The sequence below is a fragment of the Pygocentrus nattereri genome, chromosome 16 (genome assembly GCF_015220715.1).
Source record: "Pygocentrus nattereri isolate fPygNat1 chromosome 16, fPygNat1.pri, whole genome shotgun sequence".
NCBI classification, from domain to species: Eukaryota; Metazoa; Chordata; class Actinopteri; order Characiformes; family Serrasalmidae; genus Pygocentrus; species Pygocentrus nattereri.
Window position 1 is genome coordinate 18,636,008 of NC_051226.1, and position 23,311 is coordinate 18,659,318.

Below are 23,311 nucleotides of genomic sequence, written 5' to 3' on the forward strand. Positions count from 1 at the left end.
AAAGCACCAGCATGTAGAACCCAAAAGTCATAGAAAGCTTGCAGGTTTTGCACGTCGACCACGCTCAATAGACTCAGGCAATCCAGCTAACACAATGCTGTCTTCACTCTCGTTAGTGTGCCAGTAGCTCTCCCTCCGATGTTGAACTTGAGTGAATGAGTGCATGAGTTACAATGCGGGTCCACCAGGTGCTTCAAACAATGAATATACTACAGGATACTACATGAGAAATAGGAGAAAATACTCCACCTTGGCCCCCTGGCCTCATAAAAATGTGCATTTCCATTAAACAGCCAATTTAAATAGCCACACCTCTTTGAAATAAAAGAGTTTGATGTAATATGTTAAAGATTTAATGCATACTATTAACTCTGCAGTCCATATGTATGTACATGTATGTTTTGAATTAACTGTTTCATATATATATATATATATATATATATATATATATATATATATATATATATATAAACTGTTGTACACACATAAAAACATATATGTGTATATATATATATATATATATATATATATATATATATATATATATATATATATAATTTTTTTTGTACTGAAACACAAAACAGTGTCCCTAATTGCAGAAAATATGTGTTTATATGTGGAAATATGAAATGATATGTAGTGACAAATCTTATTGCTCATTTTCATTTAGCATACTGTTTTTATGTAGAAGCCATAGTTCTATACAATACAAGTAGGAAGCTTTTTGAGATTCAGCCTTTGCGTTTTAATGGTGACAGCATTTTTTATCAGATAAAAATCTTTAAAAATATTGAAAAATATACAAATACAAAAAAGGAGTATTAGTATTTAAAAAAGAAAACATTTGGTGTTAGTAGTAAAAAGTATTATTTTCACAAGGTGAAATGTAGGGGTTAGGGTTTGGTACAGTCACCTCCCAATAGAAAGTACCACAGCTTATTACTATGTCAAACAGGGCAAAATATATTGGTCTTAAAGGTAATGTAATAAAAAGACCCTGCAGAACTGTAAAGATGAAGAAAGATTAGAAAATGATCATATTAAATAGGATTATGACTGATTTGGTATATGCTCGCTACGGCAGCACATATACTAAAATTGGATCGATACAGAGAAGATTAGCATGGCCCTGCGAAAGGATGACACGCAAATCCGTGAAGCGCTCCATATTTTTTGGGGGGGAGGGGGTCGTGGACTGGAGGTTAGGTATCTGGCGCTGTGACCGGAAGGTTGCCGGTTCGATCCCCAGGGCTGACAGTCCATGACTGAGGTGTCCTTGAGTAAGACACCTAACCCCCAACTGCTCCCCAGGCGCCATGGATAGGGCTGCCCACTGCTCCGGGCAAGTGTGCTCACTGCCCCCTAGTGTGTGTGTTCACTAGTGTGTATGTGGTGTTTCACTTCATGGATGGGTTAAATGCGGAGGTGGAATTTCCCCGGTTGTGGGATCAAAACAGTATCACTTATCACTTAAAACCAAATAAATGGTAAAAGTGGACTAAAGGAATAAAATGAATGGGAAAAGCAAAATACAAAAATATTGTCCCATTAATTTGGTCCCCTTAGCAGTGAATAAACCCCACATTCTTTTTTTTTTTGCAGGTATCTACAGATGGGTGACAAATGAAAGGAAGCTCCCCATCAGAACAGACATGTTTAATCAAAGGTTGTATAAAGGTAATCAGTCAAAGTAACTTTGATTTGCAGTGACTGTTCCCTTTACAAATGAACCCAAATCAAGCAACCAAAATGTTCCATAGCATAACAGAGCCACTTGGGGCCCCTGTATAGGGTTCCTCACTGTTTTCAGTCACCTGAGGAAAATACTTTTCCGTTTTCCTTACATATTGCACTAATGCACAAACATTACAAATTCACTAGAATTTCCAAAGCTATGGATGTCTTTCCCATAGAACTAAATGCAGATGCCGTTCAGTCACTGTTCCTACTAAAATCAGTAGTCAATTGAGCAGTCTTTGTGATTGAAGCTCCTGCCATCTGCACCCCAATTATGAACCCTCTTTTAAAGTCACTTAGATATTTTCCCCTTGCTTTCTTGAGCCACAACTGGGATGAACTGGGCCTGCTCAGCCTTTACATACATGCCACAAGCCTAGCAGGATATACCTATGTGTGTGTGTGTGTATGTATATGTGTATATATATATTTCACATACATTTATACACACACACACACACACACACACACACACACACACACACACATATATATATATATATATATATATATATATATATATATATATATATAATTATCATCGTTATGCTGTATACAATAAACAGATTTGCAAACAAATCTAGCCTTATTTCTAGCTTACTGCTTAACATTCCCTCTTTCATGGCCTGCGTTGGCGGTAATGCATTTAAAAGGTCTACACACTCGGCCTAAATAACCCTGTATCGATTAGACCATCTGAACAAAGCCTCGAGCACCCCTTTCTGACAGAGTGAAGTTGGTGGTCGACCGTTGTAGTAGCTCTCAGAGCGCCTCCCATCGCCTCCCGGCGGTTAATATGAGGGCAGTGGGCAGATGTAGGAGAAACAACGACACCGAGCCAACGCTGTTCTGCGCCATCACTGTGGGTATTACGGTAATGGTACTGATGAGGGATGAGTCAGGCTATATGATGCTGATGATCCTGCCATTTCATCAGCACATTTTTACAAACATCTTTTCATCCTTTATCATGAGATTGGCAGCAAGATTCTGCAAGCCGTTTGGGGGGTTTCTTAAGGTGATCGTTGCTAATGCAAACGGCCTGCACGGTTGTTCTTGGTAGTTGGTTGCGCCCTTAAAGCGGAAACTAGTTGCATATTATTTCCTAACAAACGTGCTCGGGGTGGGTGGCCTTGGATGCTTTGCCTGGGAACGCCACTGACTGCACTGCTGATTTTCCAGCTCAGAAGACAATGAGGACCATGGGTTTTGCCATCGCAAAACACTGAGCGGCTTAACTGAGGTACCCGCAGTCCACTGTTACTCCGTCGTGTGTGGTCATAGAGAGCTTTAGCTAGATGTGTGTAGCCTAGTCGAAGCTGAGGTCGGCGTCTTAATCGCCAGCTTCTTTTCGAATTTTCCGTTCCACCTTAAATGGCGCGGCAAACACGCTTTGCTGTCTGAGGCACCACGAGGTAACTGCTGCACCATTTAAGGTGGAACGGAAAATTAGAACGAAAAGCCAACTTCATGCTCGTCCTAGCCTAGTGTCTGGCCCACACACACACACACAGGCCTGCTTTACGGCTTTTGCTTCATACTGCGATTTTAATGCTATGAGACAGTTTATAATCGCATTGAATATATAAATGCAATGAATTTCAGGCAGGAGACATCGGACAGTATGGTCATGCTCAGTTATGTTGACGTTCGAACCAAAAAGGCTCGTGTAGATGTGCTAGCAGCTCTGACATCTTGAACCTGTAATGTCGAACAACCTTATTAGATTGTAATCTGAAATAGACATGATACGATGGCTTGGTTGCTCCCAAAATGCCTTGCAGTGCATTAAAACTACTTTAAGACCTTCGTTAACCGCAGGGCTTTATTTACTTGCTGAAGCTCCAGAGATATTGTTTATGTGGCAGAATAATGGACATTTTGCAATGCAAGCCATTTTAAATGAAGATGTGAAAACACTAACATTTTCCATTTGCTTTTAAGGTCAATATTCCAAACATCTCTCTGACACTACTTGCCTTAATGCAATTATCAGTAGCTGTGTTTGTATAATTAATGTTACATGTGTATATAGCATATTTAACAGTTATTATTTACTATAAAACAAAACATGGCAAATACTGGGTCTCAACCTGATAAAACTAGAATGATTGACGCATACATTTTTGTTTTGTTTTTTGGATATACAAACATTGATGCCTAATTGAGTAATTGAGTGATTTAATTGATTTTAAATTGATTTTGTGTCACATTCAGTGACCAGGTTCTTATTACAACAACATTTCTGAAGATACACATTTTAAAATAATCTATGTACTGTTGTTGGTCTAAATATATTAAAGGTAATTTTTAAAGTATGTATATTACAGATCATAATGTTTTGCAGTTTCATCTCATTCTCACAACACTGGTTCTTCTCTTATCTTGTGTCACATAAAATTTAGTTGTTTTAGTTCACTTCCTTCAGCAAGTAAAAGTAAAGCAAAATACAAACTTTTTCTAAGTAAAAAATCTTATAAAATAAAATAAAATAAAAAAAGCATCAGTAATGATAAACATGTGGACACATTGCAGTGATGAGAATTAGGGTGAAAATGCATGAAATAATTAAATTATATGACTATTGTTCCTAGCTTAATGACCCAAAAGTTGAATGCTTCATATTCTTCTCTTCTTCCGCTACAGATTTCATGAGATATGGAAGCTATATGGCTATACCAGTTTCGATTGATCGTCATTGGCGACTCGACAGTGGGGAAGTCCTGTCTGATCAGACGTTTCACAGAGGGCCGTTTTGCACAGGTGTCTGACCCCACAGTTGGAGTGGACTTTTTTTCACGTCTGGTAGAGATAGAGCCAGGCAAACGCATCAAACTGCAGATCTGGGACACGGCTGGACAAGAGAGGTTCAGGTACGACTGATGATATCCACTGACATTTTACATGCACCCAAGTAGACCTTTCTGTGGCTGTCCTACGATTAAAGTAAAGTTCAGTCTGGCCTCCAGGCTCTGCTGTTATAACTCATAAACTCAGACAGAAATAATGCTTGTGGAAAGCCAGTCGTACTCTCCCTGTCGTCTTGTAAACTGTTCATCTTATTTTTAGGCTACACCTGCATGTCATCTGCTTGGTTCCTCTTTTCTGTGTTCTAATTTAATACTGTTTCACTCACAATCAGCAGCCTTTGTTTGAAATGGATTCTGCTGTCTTTTGAACCCCTTCATTGTGCATCATTTTCACTCAGTAGACATAAATCTCTGACCTCACAACTAAGAATGCATGGTGATATCAGACATTGGTATTAGAAAAAAAAATGCTTTAAAATAATATCATCTTTGGACAGATGTATAGATTGGACCAGTATTTAAAACTGATATATAAAGATGTGTTTGCTGTATTGCGGAAGTTCAGAACCTGTACACAATGTTGGGCTGCTGCTTTAAAATGTACACATTTTATTTATTTTTCTGCATTTGTAACCTTAAAGAAATAACCTTTATATGTCGCTGTGATTCTAATCCAGGTAGAGAGTCCCAGTATGTACATTTTATAAATATTTATGTAACAGCATTGGCAGACACGCAAAGTATATTTACATATATATTTTTGAATTATATGTAAATGTTTAAATATTTAATTTAGACATTGCATATATTTCAGTGAACTGACATACCCTCTGGTGCAAAAGTTCCTTCTGGTCAAACTACACAATTCATTTTCTAAGCAAAAATAAGTTAACACATCCTCCACACCAGAGTTTCTCAACCTCTGGGCCATGGACCACAAGTGGGCTGTGAAGCACCCTCTAGCAGTCCACAAGCCTGTACTTGGGGGCCTGTTTTCCACTACAGGGCTGACCTGTTCTGAGCTCGGAGAGTAACTGTTCTAGCAGCAATTCCACATGGACACGATTTGACGCACAATGATTTCAGACTGTGCTCAGTGCAGTTTACTCAACACAGTTAGCTAACCGAGCTCCGCGCAGCAGGACGATATGGTGGGACGCAATGGCGTAGCTATTTACTGATTGTTTCTACGTTCATGGCAGTATTGTGCCACCGTATCTTGCTGAAATCTCAAAATGAGATCAACTAAGTTTAGTTCACTTACAAGATCATCAAATAAACTAAAGCAGCGCGCCATCAATAAATGTCAAACCATCAATCTAGCAACAGTTGATAAATACTAAACAGTGGTGCTAACTAAGAGAGAGGAGCTGGTCAGCATTGAATCTGAGAAACCAAAATCATGCAGCTGGTATGGAGGGACAGAAAGCCCAAATTAAACTTGTTCTGTGGCTTTCCTTGGCTTATGCTAGCTGGATGCTTTAGCCCAATTATCTAGTGAGCTACAGATTCAAACCCCACAGTACATGAATAATCCTGTCTGCTCTGCTGTTACATGTGTAGAGAGTAAAAAAGTCATCTTTACTACTGAGAGAGCAAAGTCTAATGATTGGTGATGGAGTGACAGAAAGCTAACATTTAACCTGCTCAGCAGTGTTGAAGATGTAGCCACTGGTCTAATGCTAGCATAACATTAGTTAGAAGGCTAAAGGTTTTGCCCACCACATTACAGGCTATATTTAAATAACAACTATTCAGAGAATAAAGACTCATGAGTGTGTAAAATCAAATGACTGCTATTGGAGTGGAGCTGGAATCGAATGTGTTCTGTAGCATTTAGACAGTCATTGCTAAGCCACTCTTGTGTATAGTTTTCCTAAATCAAATCAAATCAAATCAAATTTATTTGTATAGCCCTTTTTACAATGGATGTTGTCACAAAGCAGCTTCACAGAATTCCAGAAAAGACAAAGTTTTAACAAGAATGTAAAAACCTCCCGGGGGCAAGCCGGGGGCAACAGTGGCAAGGAAAAACTCCCTCAGAACTAAGGAAGAAACCTTGGGAGGAACCAGGCTCACCAGGGGGGACCCATCCCCCCATACTACGAATATTAATAGCAGTAGTATTAGTAGTAGTAATAGCTAGGAGTCTATGAAAACATCAGTGTAGGGTGGGCAGCTAGTCCAGGTGGCGGTAGCTGGGGTGTGGGCAGCTGGTCTGAAGTGGGTAGCAGGAGGGCTCGACAGTCAGTCGTCCTTCAGTGTCCGGCCGGACGTGGGCGGGTATATACTCGGAAAAAAGGCAGGGAGAGGGAATTAGTTTTATGCTGTCTGTTTATACGTAAAACAGGGGATGTAAACATTTCCAGAGTGTGGCTAATGACTCCGGCAGATCTGACTATGACAGCTTAACTAAAAGGAGAGAACCAGAAGGAGACACAGACACGAGAGCACTCTGAAACAGTTTGGCATCCCTCCACCGTCCACAAACCTGAGTGACCGCATGCGAGCAGTGGGACGACCTTGTCCTGTGCCCATGGACCCCTGGATCTGGTGCCTTTATCTAAGGGGGAACATTACCTACCAAAAGCTAAACTGAACAAGTGAGTTTTCAGCCTAGTTTTAAAGATTGAGACTGTGTCTGAGTCCCGAACATTTTCTGGAAGGTCATTCCAGAGTTTGGGGGCTTTATAAGAAAAAGCTCTTCCCCCAGCTGAAACCTTATGAATTCTAGGAACTATTAATAAGCCAGCACTCTGGGATCTGAGTAGTCGTGATGGCTCGTAATGGGAAATAAGGTCTTGCAGGTACTCAGAAGCGAGCCCATGTAGCGCTTTATACGTCAATTATAAAAATTTCCTGTTTCTGATTTCGTAGCACAACAGATAGAAATAGAAACCGTAATCCAACTCATGAGCATAGAATAGAACAGTATGTCCAATGGAACCATAAATCAGTGGATTTAATTACCTTCGTATGATTCTGAATTGTTTTTAAAAATACAATAATCACATAAATGTGAATGTGGAGGAACATACAGAAGATGAAAACAATACATCAAGCTTTTCTTTTTGTTGGGTTTTTTTCCATGTCTACAAAAAGTAGCATCGATTCTAACATTCTAAAACCGATGCCATAGAATCGTCACCTTCAGATTGATCCATCTTGATGCACTGATGCATTTTTGCACCTTGTAGTTATCCTGCTTCTTGACCTTCTCCTCCATGTGTCTATTTTAGATCTATCACCAGGGCGTACTACCGTAACTCTGTGGGAGGCCTTCTGCTGTTTGACATCACCAACCGCCGCTCCTTCCAGAATGTTCACGAGTGGCTGGAGGAGGCGCGCAGCCATGTGCAGCCGCACAGCATTGTCTTCCTGCTGGTGGGCCACAAGTGTGACTTGGAGGCTCAGCGGCAGGTGAGCCAGCAGGAGGCAGAGAAGCTGGCAGCGGCATACGGCATGCACTACGTGGAGACGTCAGCACGTGACGCTATCAATGTGGAGAGGGCTTTCACCGAGCTGACCCGAGACATATTCGAGCTGGTCAAACGGGGTGACATCACCATCCAGGAAGGCTGGGAGGGCGTGAAGAGCGGCTTTGTGCCCAACGTCGTCCACTCGTCTGAGGAAGTGACCAAGAGTGACCGCCGCTGCCTCTGTTGATCGACCAACACTTGCAGGTGTATCATGTTCCTCCTCTGCAAAACCCAGTCATATCGTGTTCCCTCAGCTTGGCAATCTAACACTGCACCTTTCTTCCTTCTTGACGACTTCCTGACCACAGCAGAACATAACAGTGCCCCAAAGCATTAATCACAAAGATATATTTTAGAACATTTCTTCTAAGCTTCAGCCTCTCCTGTTTACTTCAGGTAAACCTCACTACTGATTCCTAATGCTTGACTGTGTTTAAATATCAGTTTAAAATGCAACAACAGCCCTGTGTAACAAAGCAATGAACTTTGGAACATTAAAATGGACGGGCTTTGGGTTTTTTTGGCCCTTGCATGGAAAAATGAAACCAGGACGAGAACTGCTTGAATATATAAATGCATTCCCTCCTTGACTTGCTCCCAGTCTTTTAATCCCAAGACAGAAGCAAAGTTCACAAATCCAGTTTAGTCATCAGCTGTTTCCCCTCCAGGAAAAATTACATGGATGGACATGAAAGAGGATAGCCAATCAAATCAAAGTTATCTGTGTTTTTTTTTTTTTTAAACAAATGCATTGTGTCCAGCATTTTTAGCACCTACAATACTGTGAAAGCGAGGGACCACCCTTCATATAAAAAAAAAGCAAAGTGAAAACAGAAGTGTTTCTAAAACTGGAGAAAATGGAAACAACTGGGTAAGACCTGGTAGACCACCATGACTGTCATCTTCAGATAAATAGCAATTTAAGCTTTCATCTTTAAGGGGCTTCACTCTTGCTTCAGATGTGAAAAATCTACAGGTATTTCTGTCCATCCTTCTACTGTGCGAAGATGACTCAACACTATGGATCTGAAAAGATGTGTAATTTTCAAGAAGCTGTTATTGAGACAAAAGAGAAGAAAGTTTGCAAAATTAATCAAAGAAGCTTCTGGTGATCTCAGAACAATGGACTGGCCACCCCACCAGAGTCCAGAACTACTTTACTTGGATTGTGTAAAGCAGAAAATGCAACCAACTTCTTAGAATGAACTTTGGAGATGTGGCAGAATATCCCTGCAAAGAATAGCAGCTGTAATAAAAGAACGGTGGACACACTAAATACTGAAAATTTGAGATTTAGGCTTCTGTCATCTTTAGTTAAATGTGTTTTTAGCCATTTTGACTGGAAAATAAAATAAATGAAGGGTGGCCTCTGATGTTTACACAGTACTACACAGGCTCTCATTCTGATCATTTTAGGGGAATACGGACAATTAAAAAGCTTTGGTGTGTTTTTTTAGTCAAGTACATCCTTTGTTACATTCTTAAAAACAACCAGTGAACTTTACACTTAATTAATGTGAAAGATCTTGTCACGTTATATAGCCCCATTACAGATGTCATTGCCACATACCTTTGTCCAATGTCAGCTTTTATGTAATTTAAATGATTTAGGAAACAATTTTATTGTTCTTGAATGCCTCAATTACTGATTTACTGTACTCTGACTTCTACCTATTAAAGGGAAAGTCAGTGGGAACTTTTCGAAAACACACAGCTTTGCTTGGAAACCAAACCCGGTCATCTGACATTTCTTTCACAGTTTGAAACTGCACGTGGAACATCTCGATCTATATATTTTAGCCTCTCACCCCTTAATATATTTTTAACTTCCATTATCAGCCTTGGAATGAACGCTCAGAATGAATCTTCTTTGGAGCTTTTCACTCTTTCATCTTCATCACCTGTCACTTGAGACTGGTAGCTGCTGAGATGTGTCTTTTGACTACTGACCAATACGTTATTCATTTAACAGGTTGAAATGACTATTAACTATGTATTTATTGATCTTGTAAGAAAGTCAAAATGTAATACCAATAAAATGTGACTTGAAAAATTATTAATGAAGTATCATGTACCTCTCCCATCCTTGATGTTTTAGGTATGTTTTATATTACCGATGTTGAAAATGACAGGTACTGCGAAGCCATTTAAATGTAATGATTTTATTTTAAAAAAAGAGGACATTTAAAATACAGCTCCATTTGACATGACATATTTACAGTTTACAAAATCCAGTGACAAACAAAAATACAGTATATTAAAAGGTATAGTATGTACTGTAAAAAAAAAGAACATCTAAGCAACAGTTCTATGAATTAATCCCAAAGGCGTGGAAACTGCTGACATCTACCAGCCAGTCAGGCCTTTGAGGGTTCATTTCAATTTCAGGCACTGTTCTATTGGAGAGACGAGCCTCAAAACTGAAACAAATCACTGCTTTGAAATATAATGCCATGAAGAACACACAAATGTATCTGTGAACACTTTTACATGTACAGAACATGTAAACAAAACCAATTCATCTTTCTGTACACACACTATTAAGATGGTAAAGCTATACAAAAATACATATCTAAACAAGTAATGCATAATAGCATGAATAATAATAACAATATTTGACCAACCTAAACAAAAAAGTTAAGAAAATCAATTGTTACAATATCATAGCTCAATATTTATATATATATATATATACACAATAGTAAACTACCACTCAACTACATTAAAATAATTCTACAAAATAGAATGCATAAAGATGAGGTCAATAGAAAAAAAAAGTTTCAATGGAAACCACAAGTATCTATACCATGAGATATGATACAAAGGCCATTCATAGCCAATTCATTTGGGACTTCAACTTTTGCTTTAGTCTTACTGCAGCATTTCTTCAAATGATTGTTGACCAGTTTTATAAAGCAAAATATAAAAAAAGGAGGTTCAGGAAACAGAGCATAATCACAAAACAGGGTTTCTATGCTGAAGTATTTTTAAAACTATACCACAACGTTTAAACCCCCAAAGACTAATTCAGCACAGCAAGCTGCAACTTTTCTACTGGCTTCCAGTCTACAGGGATTTAAATTAGCAGTTAAAGAGCCCATAACTTACATTATTTTTTCTCTGAAGCCTACTTATGACATTTATATACTTTTTTGTGCCAAAAACAGTCATCATTTAGTTTTAACTCTTTTGTAACTCTGTCTGTCTGCCCTATATTATGCCTCTTTCAAAAAGCTGCAACACTGCTTATAACTTCAGCAGTGTTCAGCAGGGCTAAACTGCTGGGATTAAACTATGAGAGAATAGATGGATCAGTTTTAATGACCTCACAAAAACAAAAATCAACAAAACAGGCTTGGCTTCCATATATAGACTGTATGGTCTGGGGAGAAGAATGTACAATTTGAAAACTTTAACAATGTGTATATATCTACACGTCTTTTCTTTCAAAAAAGTGAAGGAAATTGTTTTTCTATGATATGGGCCCTTTAACAAAATGCTAATTTTTAAAAGATTCCAGTATTGAATTTTGTCTATGCCTTCATATTCCAGTAGGAACACTGCTGTAGTTTAACTCTGTTTTGGTAGACACTTCATCATTTGGTTAAGAAAGGGCATTAAAACAGCAGAATTAGACAGAAATAATATACAAGCTAACACTGGACAGTTTCCCATTGCCAAACACACACACACACACACACACACACACACGCCCAGACATACTACAGTACTAATCCATCATATAGTAGAGCGCTGCATTTTTCCAATGCTGATGTGTGTTTTTGCACTGATTGAAATGTACTGAAATGCATAGCCCAGACTTATGTCTTAATATTGGATGAACTGCACACATAAGCCTAAAAGCTTTACCGCTAGAAATCTGCATGTTCTTTTTCACTGTGCCAATAAAATCTTAAGCCACATGTTTTTCATGTGGGAACTTAAAATATCCAAGTACTGATTTCTGCTTTCATCATTTAGCATTGTTCCGGAGTTGCAGTCTGTACATCAGCCACAAGAGGACACTATTATGTTGCAGTTGTGTTCACAGAGACCACAGGGTGGGATGGAAACCATTTTGGACTTTGTAGCAACTCTGAACTGAGAGGCCTTAGTCCTAACTGAAAATGTGATTATTTTGAGATTACGAAAACAACAACCGCCACATGCTCACAAATACCCTGTTTACGCAGACATTAGATTTTACAGTACTGAAGAGTACAGCACACATGACCAAGCTTTTCTGTACTTGAGGTGCACAATGCATAATGAGCATGAGCAGAGGCTAACCAATGTCAAGTAAAATTTCTGCTTTGTGTGTTTGTTTTTTGTAATTCCATCAATTCCATAGAGTGCAATCTAGTTTTGTTTAAATAAAGCTTTGGAGAAACGCCCTACAGAGTAAGAATCTGGACCTTTAGATTTGTCACACTGAATCTGCAGTCTTCACTAGGGAGCTGTAGTACTTCATAGAAGAGACAAACTGCTTTTGTCTTTATCAGGGAGAAATCCCCTCTACCTCACTCTCATCACCTCCTAAGTAGATTGGACTCTTATTCTTGGTGCTTGGGACGTATTTGCGCTGTTTACTGTTCAGGGCCTCTGTGCTGTTCCAGATGCCATATAAGAAGTAGATCAGAAAACCTGAGAGAAAAGCAAAGGAGGATAGAGGTTAGGAATTAAGGAAGAATTTGCAGTTTTAAGAGAGAATTCCAAATTTAAAAAAAAACCAAACAAACAAACAAAAAAAAAAAAAAACATTCCACATTAATTAAATCACTGAGAAGTAAACAAAGCCATTCACGGTTATGTGCTGACAGAGTCAGAATTGTTCACAGTGGCAGTGATGGAAACCAGAAATCTGAAGAGTTATTGCCCCTGAACGCTCCCTCACAGAAAGATATCACTCAAAATGTTTGCACAGATGCCATCTGATGCCAAAACACTGTTTTACAAAAATTCTCAGATACATTTTTAGGTCTTTGTAAGGCAATATTCCCCAAGGCATTGTTTTTTCAGATTTACCACAATTTTATCATTATCAACATTAAATATAAAAACTCAGAAGATATGTATAGGTTTACTGGTCATTTTCAGAGTTGAATTGTTTGTTTTATTGGACTGCACCATACTTTGGTCAGTCTGTTGTTCACATAACTTGACTACTTACCAATGCCCATCCATACTGCAAAGCGGCACCATGTAGCCAGGTCAAGCTGCATCATTAGGTAGATGTTGACAAAAACACTGAACAGAGGCAGCCAGGGCAGCAAAGGCACCTGCAGGAAAACAAGATTAGCTCAGTTCTATTACTGAATAACAGGACCATAACAGACAAAATGGATAAGCTGATTTGGTCGGGAAGTTGTTAAGGGGGAAAGATTTGTCAACATGTAGTCACAAACCCTTTTTATGGCTATATTTCACATGCAAATGATTAGCCTGATGAAGTACCTTGAAGGTGAGAGCCTCCTTGCTCTCAGGCTGCCTCCAGATGATGATGACGCAGAAGAAGCAGAGCAATGCCAGAACGATACACACAGTTACCCATATGGGATGGCCCACCAGCAGCTCATCCAGATTCACAGCCAGCACCACACACAGCAAAGTAATCAACACCGCTGTGGAGGAGACAGTACACAGAGATTACTCATGGCTCCTGATGGATTCGTCTGGATAAAAATGACCTCAAGATCTAACAAACTATTTTCAGCACAAGCAAGACTGACTTTAAACAAACAAGTGATTATCCTAGTCTGTGCAAAGAAACCAAAAAGCACCCTCAATCTGCATATGCATACTGTTGATAACCTTTATTAAATAGCCTACTGAATTCATAAATCCAAACTTAAAATTCTTACAGATAATTGCGGTTGTGGCATAGACAATAGTTCCAGACATCTTGGTTGGAACGTCCCTGGAGGGAAACAAGAGCAGTTTTGCAAAAAATTTCTCCCTTGGAATATGATCCTCTGAGTCTGGACTGTATTCATCTCCACTGTCTCCAGAAACAGCCACCTTTTCTCCTCCCACCAACTCCACCAGCTTCTCGCTCTGACTGGAGGAGTTCAGGGTGCCTGGCTGGTACCTAAACACACCCACACAAATTAGCCGATTTGGACACGAAACACGTAAGCATATTTATGATGTGCAGATTATATTATGTAATCTCTGGCATACCTGAGAATGAGAACACACACAGCGACCAAAGAGTATGCCAGCAATGTCCCAATGGACATGAGGTCAACCAGCGCAGCCAGGTCAAAGAGGAAAGCCATGAGTGCTACAGGAGATAAATCCCAATAAAATGAAATGTACATTTCAAATTTTATGAATTTACTGTGTCTTAATGTACTGTAAGGCAAAGTAAGACAATGTATTTGTAATGCATTGCAACCTTACACTGTATTATAATGTGACATTTTAGGAAGTTCAAATTCATACTGTGATGAGTATTAATTGATGGTGTATTTTTAAGTAGTTGTTAAGTATCATGATGACAGACAAAGTGAATCTTAAAGCACCCATATCCTACATTTTCCTTGTATTTAGTTTTTTTCCCTGAGGTTCGCCTATATTTGTGTTGTTTTATGTACCAAAAATAGTCAGAAAAAAATTACTATCACAATTATATAACTTTCAAAAACAGGCTCCATTTGATACTGTGCCTTTAAGACTGACATATCTAAATGACCTCTGTTCTGACTGGATGCCCTGCATTGTGTCTCATCCAAAAAGCAGTGGAGGCTGAAACACTATTTTTACCTTCATTGTGAAAAGATGGGGCTAAACTGCTTTAAGCTAAATAGGAAACTGTGTGTAAATGTGTTTGTTCTCATGGAATCACAAAAACGGGGAATTCAGAACAAGCTATTGTTGCAGCTTAGTTTCCATATGTGAACAGGGGGAATGAATGGTATGTTTTGAAACTTAAATATGTTTACATACTACAAAGACGTTCTTTTCAAGTTTTTTTTTCAGTTTTCCATGATCTGCAGATGGAAATAGATGTTAAGACATTGAACACACAAAGTTTCTCTCACCTGCTACAAATCCAGACACCACAGTGGCCATCAGTGGAGTTTTGGTGCGCTTGTTCATGCTAGAGAGAGCACGAAACAGCAGCCCGTCCTCTGCCATGGCGTAGATCACTCGCGGCATGGGGAACATGGAGCCCAATAGACTGAAGAACAAAAAAGACCCCCCCCACGCACATTATAGTGAACTTTGCTGATCCAGAATAGCCACAACAGTATGAAACAGTCACACCACTATTTTCAGGCAATATTTGCCTGAGGACGCTGTCTAATCTTGGACAGGGGTGTCCAATTCTGACACTAGAGATTTGCAGTTCAGCATAGTTTACTGATTTCCATGCTCAAACACACCTACTAAACCTGGTAACTAACCTGTGTTAAATCAAGTGTTTTTGCACAATGACATGATCAAACTGCTCAACTTAAACCCACCAGCACTGAAACTGGACACCCCTGCCCAAGGACTTACAAACTTATAAAGATCAGTGCGTTCTCTCTCACCTGGTCGATAAGGCACAGAGTGAACCCGCAGCCACTATGTAGCGGGCTGGGGCCCAACCCACATAACTGAAAGCCTCTGGCAGGGGGCTTTGAGTGTTGAGCTTGTAATAGGGCATCATGAGGGTAAGCGCAGCCGACACACCAAAATAGGCAAAGAAACAGATGAGCAGAGAGGCCACTATTCCCACTGGGATGGAACGCATTGGATTCTTGGCTTCCTCACCTAAAGCAAAATAAGGTCAAAGTTAACTACATGCATATGTACACAGTCATATAAGCAGATAAAATGACTTACATACACAGATGCAGCAGAGAAGGAGGTCAGTGTTTGCCTAGATGCTAAAATGAGAGGACAAAGTGACTTACTTGTGGTAGCAATGCAGTCAAAACCCACGAAGGCATAGAAACAGGTGGCAGCACCAGACAGAATGCCACTGAAGCCAAATGGTGCGAAACCTCCACTTCCAAATGAGTTCTCCACTTTCCTGTGAAAAAGAGAGTACATTCTAAAAAGAAGTTCAAATGGCAAACTAATAACACTGTTGGTAGATCATACAGAGTGTTACAATTTAAAAAAAAAGTGTTCATGAAGAGAACTCACTCTGGTGACGTGATGTTGGTATCATTGATAAAATTGTCAAGAGTGAGATTCCAGTTCGCTGTATTGCCCTTTACAAAACCAGACATGATGACAAAGCCCAACACCACCAGGTTGATGCCAGTGAAGATCTTGTTCACTAGTGCAGACTCGCTCACTCCAAATGCAAGTAGACCTAAAGAGTACACAGAGAATACAAGTCATTATCTCCCACTGACTTACTCAAGAAAAGTTTTATTTTATGTTTTACACAAAGTTATATGTACAATGTAATTACAATATAAGATGAGTTAAGAAATTACATTCAGTTTAATGGTTTGCTCACCAGTCAGTAGCAAAATGAGAACAAGTGCGAAGAGGTCTGGGTACTCAGCAAGCACATTGCCTGGAACTTTCATAGCCATAAAAGATTTGAAGAAGCTGGAAATCTTTTGCTCTATCAGGTTATCAAAGGTGGAGCTCCACGCTCGAGCCACACTGGCAGTACCTGAAGAAAGGAAGTTCATTAGCTACAACTGTTAACACTAGGACTGAATAATATGGATAAGTCTTAGTTATGTGATTCTATTGCTACATGTTTTAATTGTGATAGGCCTTACAAGATATTAAAAATGTCTCTTTGAATATAAGGATTTCTGACTCATCACAGCATCTGTTTATTTCATTGGGTATTCAGATAAGACACTGAATAAGTGAATGAACTTGGTTAAAGTGAAGATTTAGATCATGGAAAAGGCCACAAAGAAAGAGTGATGCTTTGTGTCAGTGTCACTGCGTGCCCTTTTTAATTTATAACAATATAAAATATTTTGTCACTGGAATTTATTTAAATGGGTGGTCTTCAATATACTTTGGGAGGGTGTGTGGGAAATAGTGATAATGGTTACAGGCTGGCCAAAGTTATTTTGACCAAAACTATTTTCTTTAGTATGCACAACATGAATAATTGATGCTTCTGAACAACAACAGAAACACTCATTTGAGTGTATTTCTTTGCACCAATTCCTAATATAGCAGAGACTTATTCCCTTGAAGCTTAAGTAGTGGTTGTAAAAGTTCCACATAAACTCACCAATAACGTAGGAGAGAATGAGGTTCCAGCCAGTAATGAAGGCCCAGATTTCTCCCACCGTTACGTAGCTGTAGAGGTATGCCGAGCCTGTCTTAGGAACTCGAGCGCCGAACTCTGCATAGCAAAGTCCTGCCAGCATAGACGAGAGAGCAGCCACTAGAAAGCAAAGAACGATAGCAGGGCCAGCCTTCTCCCTTGCCACTTCTCCAGCCAGCACATACACCCCAGCTCCAAGTGTGGAGCCCACGCCCAGGGCAACCAGGTCAAGAGTGGACAAGCAACGGGCAAAGCGGGTTTCCTCCCCCGAACAGTCCAGTACACGGCGACGCAGTAGCATACGCCCTACAGAGGCCATTTTATCCACCATGACTGAATGTAGTAGATGAAATAAGTTGAGATGTTCAGGAACAGCTGGAGTTCTCTGTTTTTCAAAGTGACGAATCTCAAGCAGAGGTTTCACAGAGGTACACACCTGGTTAAGAAAAAAAATGACAGAGAAGAGGCAGACAGGTTTAATTTGGGTGTGTGTGTGGGTGTGTGAGAGAGTTTCATGTATTACAGTAGGTGATTTAGCTGCACTCTATGTAAAAAAATGCATTCCAGGCTTTTTACATAACTGCTCCAGTCAGGACATGACTGGCTGACGATCATCATCGTATGCCGCACCTCTAGTACATTAATTCCAGGCTGTCTCTAGAGCTATTCAGAATTACAACCACAATGCATCAGTTAAGGTGCTAATCGTTCTGACAGGACAACCAAATGTTTGGCCTTTATTAAAAGCAGACAGTGAGACAATGATGATTAGGCCACCTCCACCACCCCGTGTCATTTTACCCAAGGTTCATAAATAAAAATCAATAAGCCCCAGGTATTTGTTTTATTTGTGGATTGTTTGTAAAATATGCCCTGAGATACATGCCTTAATCATGTATTTGTTGAATAAAACTATTCTGATTCTGAAAAAGGTTGCATTTACAATACATTAAGAGTTGGTGACATAGTGGAAATCCCATCACAATACCTTTTCACAACAGATAACATACATCGTAATATTTAATGCAGCAGCAAAACAGGCCATTTTAAAATTACTATAAAAATTACATACTGCAATGCCCTAAACAGGATTTAAATATGCTCTATATGTAAAAAAAAAAAATAGATGTTTGGTCTTTTAAGTACAGACAATACTTATGCTTAGTAAATGACAATTTTTCAAAATAACAATAACATCACATTGTCCACTCATACATCAAAAAAAAAGACAGAAGATGTAAAAAAGATAAACCAATGCATATATGCTCATATTCATAAAGCCTAAAAAGATGCACCACCAAGTCATGGTCAGTGGTTGATGTGATCCACAAAGGAAAGTCTTGCAATGTCATCAGAGTAACTGATAACAGAGTGAAACTGTACACTGTTTGGTGTAAGCCTTCACCATGGATATCTGACCAGCTGGAACCATCACGCCTACATCAACACTTCAGGCTTTGATACTGTTATCAGAGGCTGTGTAAAAACAGTGTAAAATGATAACATAAACCAAGCCAGCCGAATGAATACTTTTCATGGAGAGTTCAAGGATGAGAATTGGACACAAGGGGTAGTCAACACAGCTGCCTGATTCCCCGTACTGTCAGTATATCAATTCACACGACCCTCTAAGAGACTGAGCAGCCTGGAGTTCACTAATATTGACATTACAGAAAGAGTGTCTGGTTCCTTACCAAGGCCATCATGTTCTTATTGGTGGCATTTACAATGTCAGTATACCTTATTCCTGTGTCACTGTTCCAGCCTAGGCATGGAAAAGGACACCATTCAATCTTGTATGGCAGCAACTGAGCCAGTCCAACTAAGATTACGCAGTGAATTCTAACAAATGGCTCCGAAATGGGATTCAACTGAAAAAGTAAGACTGTGAGAGATGAAAATGGTGAGAAAGGGTGGGGAGATATCCATTCATGTCAAAACAGAGACAAAACAGTGCTGCAATTCCCAAAATCTGACTTCCTGCCTAATGATGGAGATCAATTACTCAGACAAAAACCTAACATGACTTGTTCCACAGTAAGGATGTGAAAACTTAAACAGCTTCAATCGTAAGCTAAAAATGGGTTCATAAAAAGTTGTGGAATGTCTTGTACTTTGTCCATGGATCAAAGGCATGTCGGACAAAGAAGAAAGTTGGAAAAAAGCAAGAAAAACATCCCTTAAATTCCACATACAATGGAGAGGCTGAAATAGAACCTTTTATCTGTAAGATGGGCTGTTTCTCTTGGCAGAGCAGTTGGCGAGACTTAAAGGTTTGATCGAGATCAGTCTGGGCAAGAACTGAACGCTTAAGCCACCACTAGGGCCTTACACAACACATACAATGGCTGCCTTCATTCACTGCCCATTGGCGCAGCCTGCACTCTTCCAGAGAACATGCAGCGCTTACAAAAATCATGCAGTGCGATTTCCACACTGTAAATAAAGCATATATTCTAAAAATAGCTCTCACGGTTGTATGTAAGTTTTGCTGTTCAAAGCTGACTTCCTCCCTTTGCACAGGTGACTACCAGAAAGCAGAAGGTTAAGGAGTGCAAAGCAACCCGTGGCCTTGAGAACGTTCCTCATGGTGAGAGTCTAACAGCGCTAATCGCTCAGCGTGTGTGAGGTTCTCGGAAGGGTTAGAGTGTTTTGTTCTGGGGATACAGTGAGTGCACGGCTAAGATAGGCCACTCTGCGTCACCTGGACCCAACTGTGCTAATCTCTTTCTTGTGGTCTCCACGAGGGCGTCTAGGTGATACGCAAGTGTCTGATTATTTTATGTCTGACCAGACCATGAGAAAGTTGTGCTAATGTCTGTGACACTCTTAGCAATCACAGCTGAAGTATCTTGCTTTGTTTAACCAACAATATTTTTCCAACAACCCATTAAATATAAACACACCCAACGTACAGAAGCCTTGTGTCTGAAACTTTTTTCCAATGATGCGTTAACCATAAACAACTACAGTACTGAACGCTGAAACAAGCAGATCAGACAGAAGGAAAGATGAAGAGGATGATGGCCAGTACAAGCCTTGATACCTCTCTCAATTGAATGAGGAAAGCAATACCATGGAGTGACTCACTGGGCTTTTCTCAAAATAAATGCTGCTATGCACCTTAAGCAGATTACGCAAAGACCAACCTGCTAACCTGCTTAGACCGAAGACTTCAATTAGAAGCATGTTTTTGTTTTGTTTTCATATCACATTACAGCTGTTTTTACAGCTCTTACTAGAGATACCTTAACAGTTTGAACTGATGTGAACCAAAGACTCAATTGAAAATTCATTTAAAGGAATAAAGATTACAAAACAAAATGCTAATTCTCAGCATCCGGTGTGGTGAGTTTCATCCAACAACAGAGAAACGTAAACCTGCCCTGCACTTTCTGAGGTTGGTGGGTAGAAATCTGCTGGGCCTTGGTCACACACTGTATGGGTGTACATAAAAGGCCTATTCAGCCTTATTACAGCCACTCAGTGTGACAGGATTTGCTAAATCCTCACAGGAACTGGCTTCCTCAGGGTCCACTTCTTGCCAAATTAGGGTCAGTAATGTCTCGGTACAACCATTTCACTGATGCTCTGTGAACTCAGCAGTTGACTTGGCTGGAAGGCAGGTATCATAGAGGACGTCAGGCAACAATGAGTTTATTGCATTTTGCGAGACACTCAATAGTCCACATGCTGTGACCAAACACAATAAAAGATTATTTTATCCTGTTACACACAGAGGATATACAGCCTTCATACCTGGAGCAACTGCCCTGAAACCGTTTAGAGGAACCACGGGTTCCATTTGCCCTTGGTGCCGTATTACGAGCGCACAGCATGAGGGCATGAGCAGGCTGTGAACCCACATGGTTCAGAAAAAGCCTGATTCAGTTAAAATACATGGTTCCACTCTGCTGAGAATCAATCGAGCAACGTGTCCAGGTGGCGACTATCAGTCCAAAAAACGCCAGCTATAACGTTACTAACTACATTCGCATTAGACCACCAAAGCTGCAGCATGTGAGTCATGTGAAGGGAAGCTGTCATGCAGGAAACAAATTCAGTCTAAACGCGGTAAGCGGTAATAGTGGAGTGTATCGACGAACCTTCACACGACCGCCGTGTCCAATACCTGAACACTAACCTACAAAAATATCACAACCATATTAAGTCACTCGGCGCAGGCCAGTTTCAGCTGGCATTCTCCGTCTGATGCAACAGCTCTTTTCCAGCCGAGACCTGCTCCGGTTCCTTTAGCCCTCATTCAAAATGCCAGAGAAGAGCGGGAATTCACGTATGGGCTCAAAACAACGCATTTCGCTTCGTTTTTTCTTTTAAAGCACGCCGTTTCGCTATGAAACGTGGCAAGTGTGAGGATTAGCTAAATTAACAAATGCTGTTAAATAGCTAGCCTTGTTTTACTACTCGGGAAAATGTCTCAAAAGTGAGAAGCAGTAGCTAAAATTACTAGTTAGCACACTAGCTAACTAGCTAACGTAGGGTAACAACATTGGGAGATTATCGGTGCTACTGCCATACAAATGTGGGAAAAATCCACCACGCGGAAACTACCGTTACATCGAAGCCAGCGTCCAAAACAGACAAGATAACCTTAAATAATTAAATAGCTAATAAATAAATTGCTAACGTTAAGTATATGCGTAAACTTGGAAGAGGACCAAATGATGCAAGAAGTCGTGTAACTTAGTTACTGACCGCTGACTGGAAGTCTCACGGGGAAAAAACGTGTATGCATAATATAGGAATTCCTAGCTAGCTAGTTAGAAAGGATGCAATTGGTCTTTACTGTTACTAAACTAGTTGGGTATGGGTCGCTATGAGAGCGCTCTTCATTCATTCATTTACCAAGCTTTCCTGTTGCCAGTCTTATTTGGCATGCCTTAAAATAAATATGAAATGCAATGCGTGCCTTCAGTCAAGCAAATTAAATACTGGCGCTGAATTAGATTAACAAGATAGCGCTAACCTGGCGAGAACAAGCGGGACGATTGCATCAGAATCCACAGTAACGTTAAAGCTCCAGCGGCACCAGGAGAGGCTCTGCTGTGGTAGCAAAACTGATTTAAAAACCTCGACTCGTTTTCAGAAATTAATGAAGGGAAATTTAACAAAACGTAAATCTGAATGCACTGATCAATCGTCGTTACCTTCTGCAGATTTTGGACCCTCGCTGTGTTTCTGTCGGCCGGTGAGTATTCAATGAACCAACCCGGGAGAAAACCAGCTCCTCATTTCACTGGTTTATCGGTGACGTAGCAACGTCTGTAAACAAACACGCCCCTCTGCAAGCCCGCTCATTCATAAGGCCCACACGGACAACGGGAGAGTCCTAAAATGAAGGTACAGAAAGAAGATAGATGCCCTTCTCAAACTCGTATGAAGTGTGAATGCTTAATTATCCGAATGGCTTAATTCTGCTGCAGTCTTTTGGTTTTATATTTGAGAGTGGATGAACATATTCCATAAATCAGATTTTAAAACGTACTATATCTGTGGTCGTTCTCAGTGCATGGCAAATGCTCACTTTTTAAAGTACTAGGTAAATTTTACCTTATTGGAGTTACCTAATAGGTTGCCGTACCTCGTACAGCCAGGTTTGAGAGGTCATCCACACATTTCTGACACTACTGTTGTACTCAGAAGTCAGGTGATCAGATCCTGCTGTGTTTTGGCCAGTCTATAGCTACAACAGGAGAAAATGAATTGTCCTTTTCTAATTGAATGCTTCTTAATTCATAAACTCAACCCTCAGACACAAACCTAGCCACTCAGAGACAATCTTTCACAGAAAGGGAGGGTGCACCCATTACAGGGGCCCACTCTGTGTATGGTTGCACTATATTTGCATAAAGAGCTTTTCAAAAGTCTAACACTTGTCCATTGATCAAAAACAGGTCATTCTTGAAAGAGGTCAACAGAGTTCAAATGTACCAAGCGAAGTGGCCTCTAAGTGTAAATAATATCACTCTCATAATTACCTTTTACAAGTAGACCTGAATCACACACAAAGAGGCTAACTA

General features: G+C 39.9%; 2 protein-coding genes and 1 non-coding gene across 5 annotated transcripts; 2 read left to right on the plus strand and 1 right to left on the minus strand.

The window, feature by feature from the left end:
• The first annotated feature begins 1,068 nt into the window (after window positions 1–1,068).
• LOC119265472 lies at window positions 1,069–1,174 on the plus strand. Its single transcript, XR_005131666.1, has one exon. It is a non-coding gene; the product is annotated as a U6 spliceosomal RNA (small nuclear RNA).
• A 1,418-nt stretch (window positions 1,175–2,592) lies between these two features.
• rab39ba (RAB39B, member RAS oncogene family a) lies at window positions 2,593–10,082 on the plus strand. Its single transcript, XM_017698665.2, has 3 exons — window positions 2,593–2,980; window positions 4,384–4,610; window positions 7,787–10,082. Exons 2-3 carry the CDS (start codon window positions 4,396–4,398, stop codon window positions 8,211–8,213), a joined length of 642 nt encoding a protein of 213 aa, XP_017554154.1. The 5' UTR covers window positions 2,593–2,980; window positions 4,384–4,395; the 3' UTR covers window positions 8,214–10,082.
• A 90-nt stretch (window positions 10,083–10,172) lies between these two features.
• On the minus strand, window positions 10,173–22,575 carry slc7a3a (solute carrier family 7 member 3a). Of its 3 annotated transcripts, none has more exons than XM_017698666.2 (12): window positions 22,439–22,575; window positions 17,235–17,706; window positions 16,488–16,649; window positions 16,166–16,337; window positions 15,931–16,049; window positions 15,565–15,787; window positions 15,070–15,209; window positions 14,207–14,309; window positions 13,888–14,114; window positions 13,481–13,647; window positions 13,197–13,305; window positions 12,525–12,670 (listed from the first exon to the last, which is right to left on the minus strand). In XM_017698666.2, exons 2-12 carry the CDS (start codon window positions 17,599–17,601, stop codon window positions 12,525–12,527), a joined length of 1,935 nt encoding a protein of 644 aa, XP_017554155.1. In that variant the 5' UTR covers window positions 17,602–17,706; window positions 22,439–22,575. The 3 variants fall into 3 exon arrangements, with proteins under 3 accessions (XP_037401724.1, XP_017554155.1, XP_017554156.1); XM_017698667.2 differs by lacking the exon at window positions 22,439–22,575 and adding an exon at window positions 22,258–22,368; XM_037545827.1 differs by lacking the exon at window positions 22,439–22,575 and having other exon boundaries at window positions 10,173–12,670; window positions 17,235–17,601.
• Window positions 22,576–23,311: the final 736 nt, after the last annotated feature.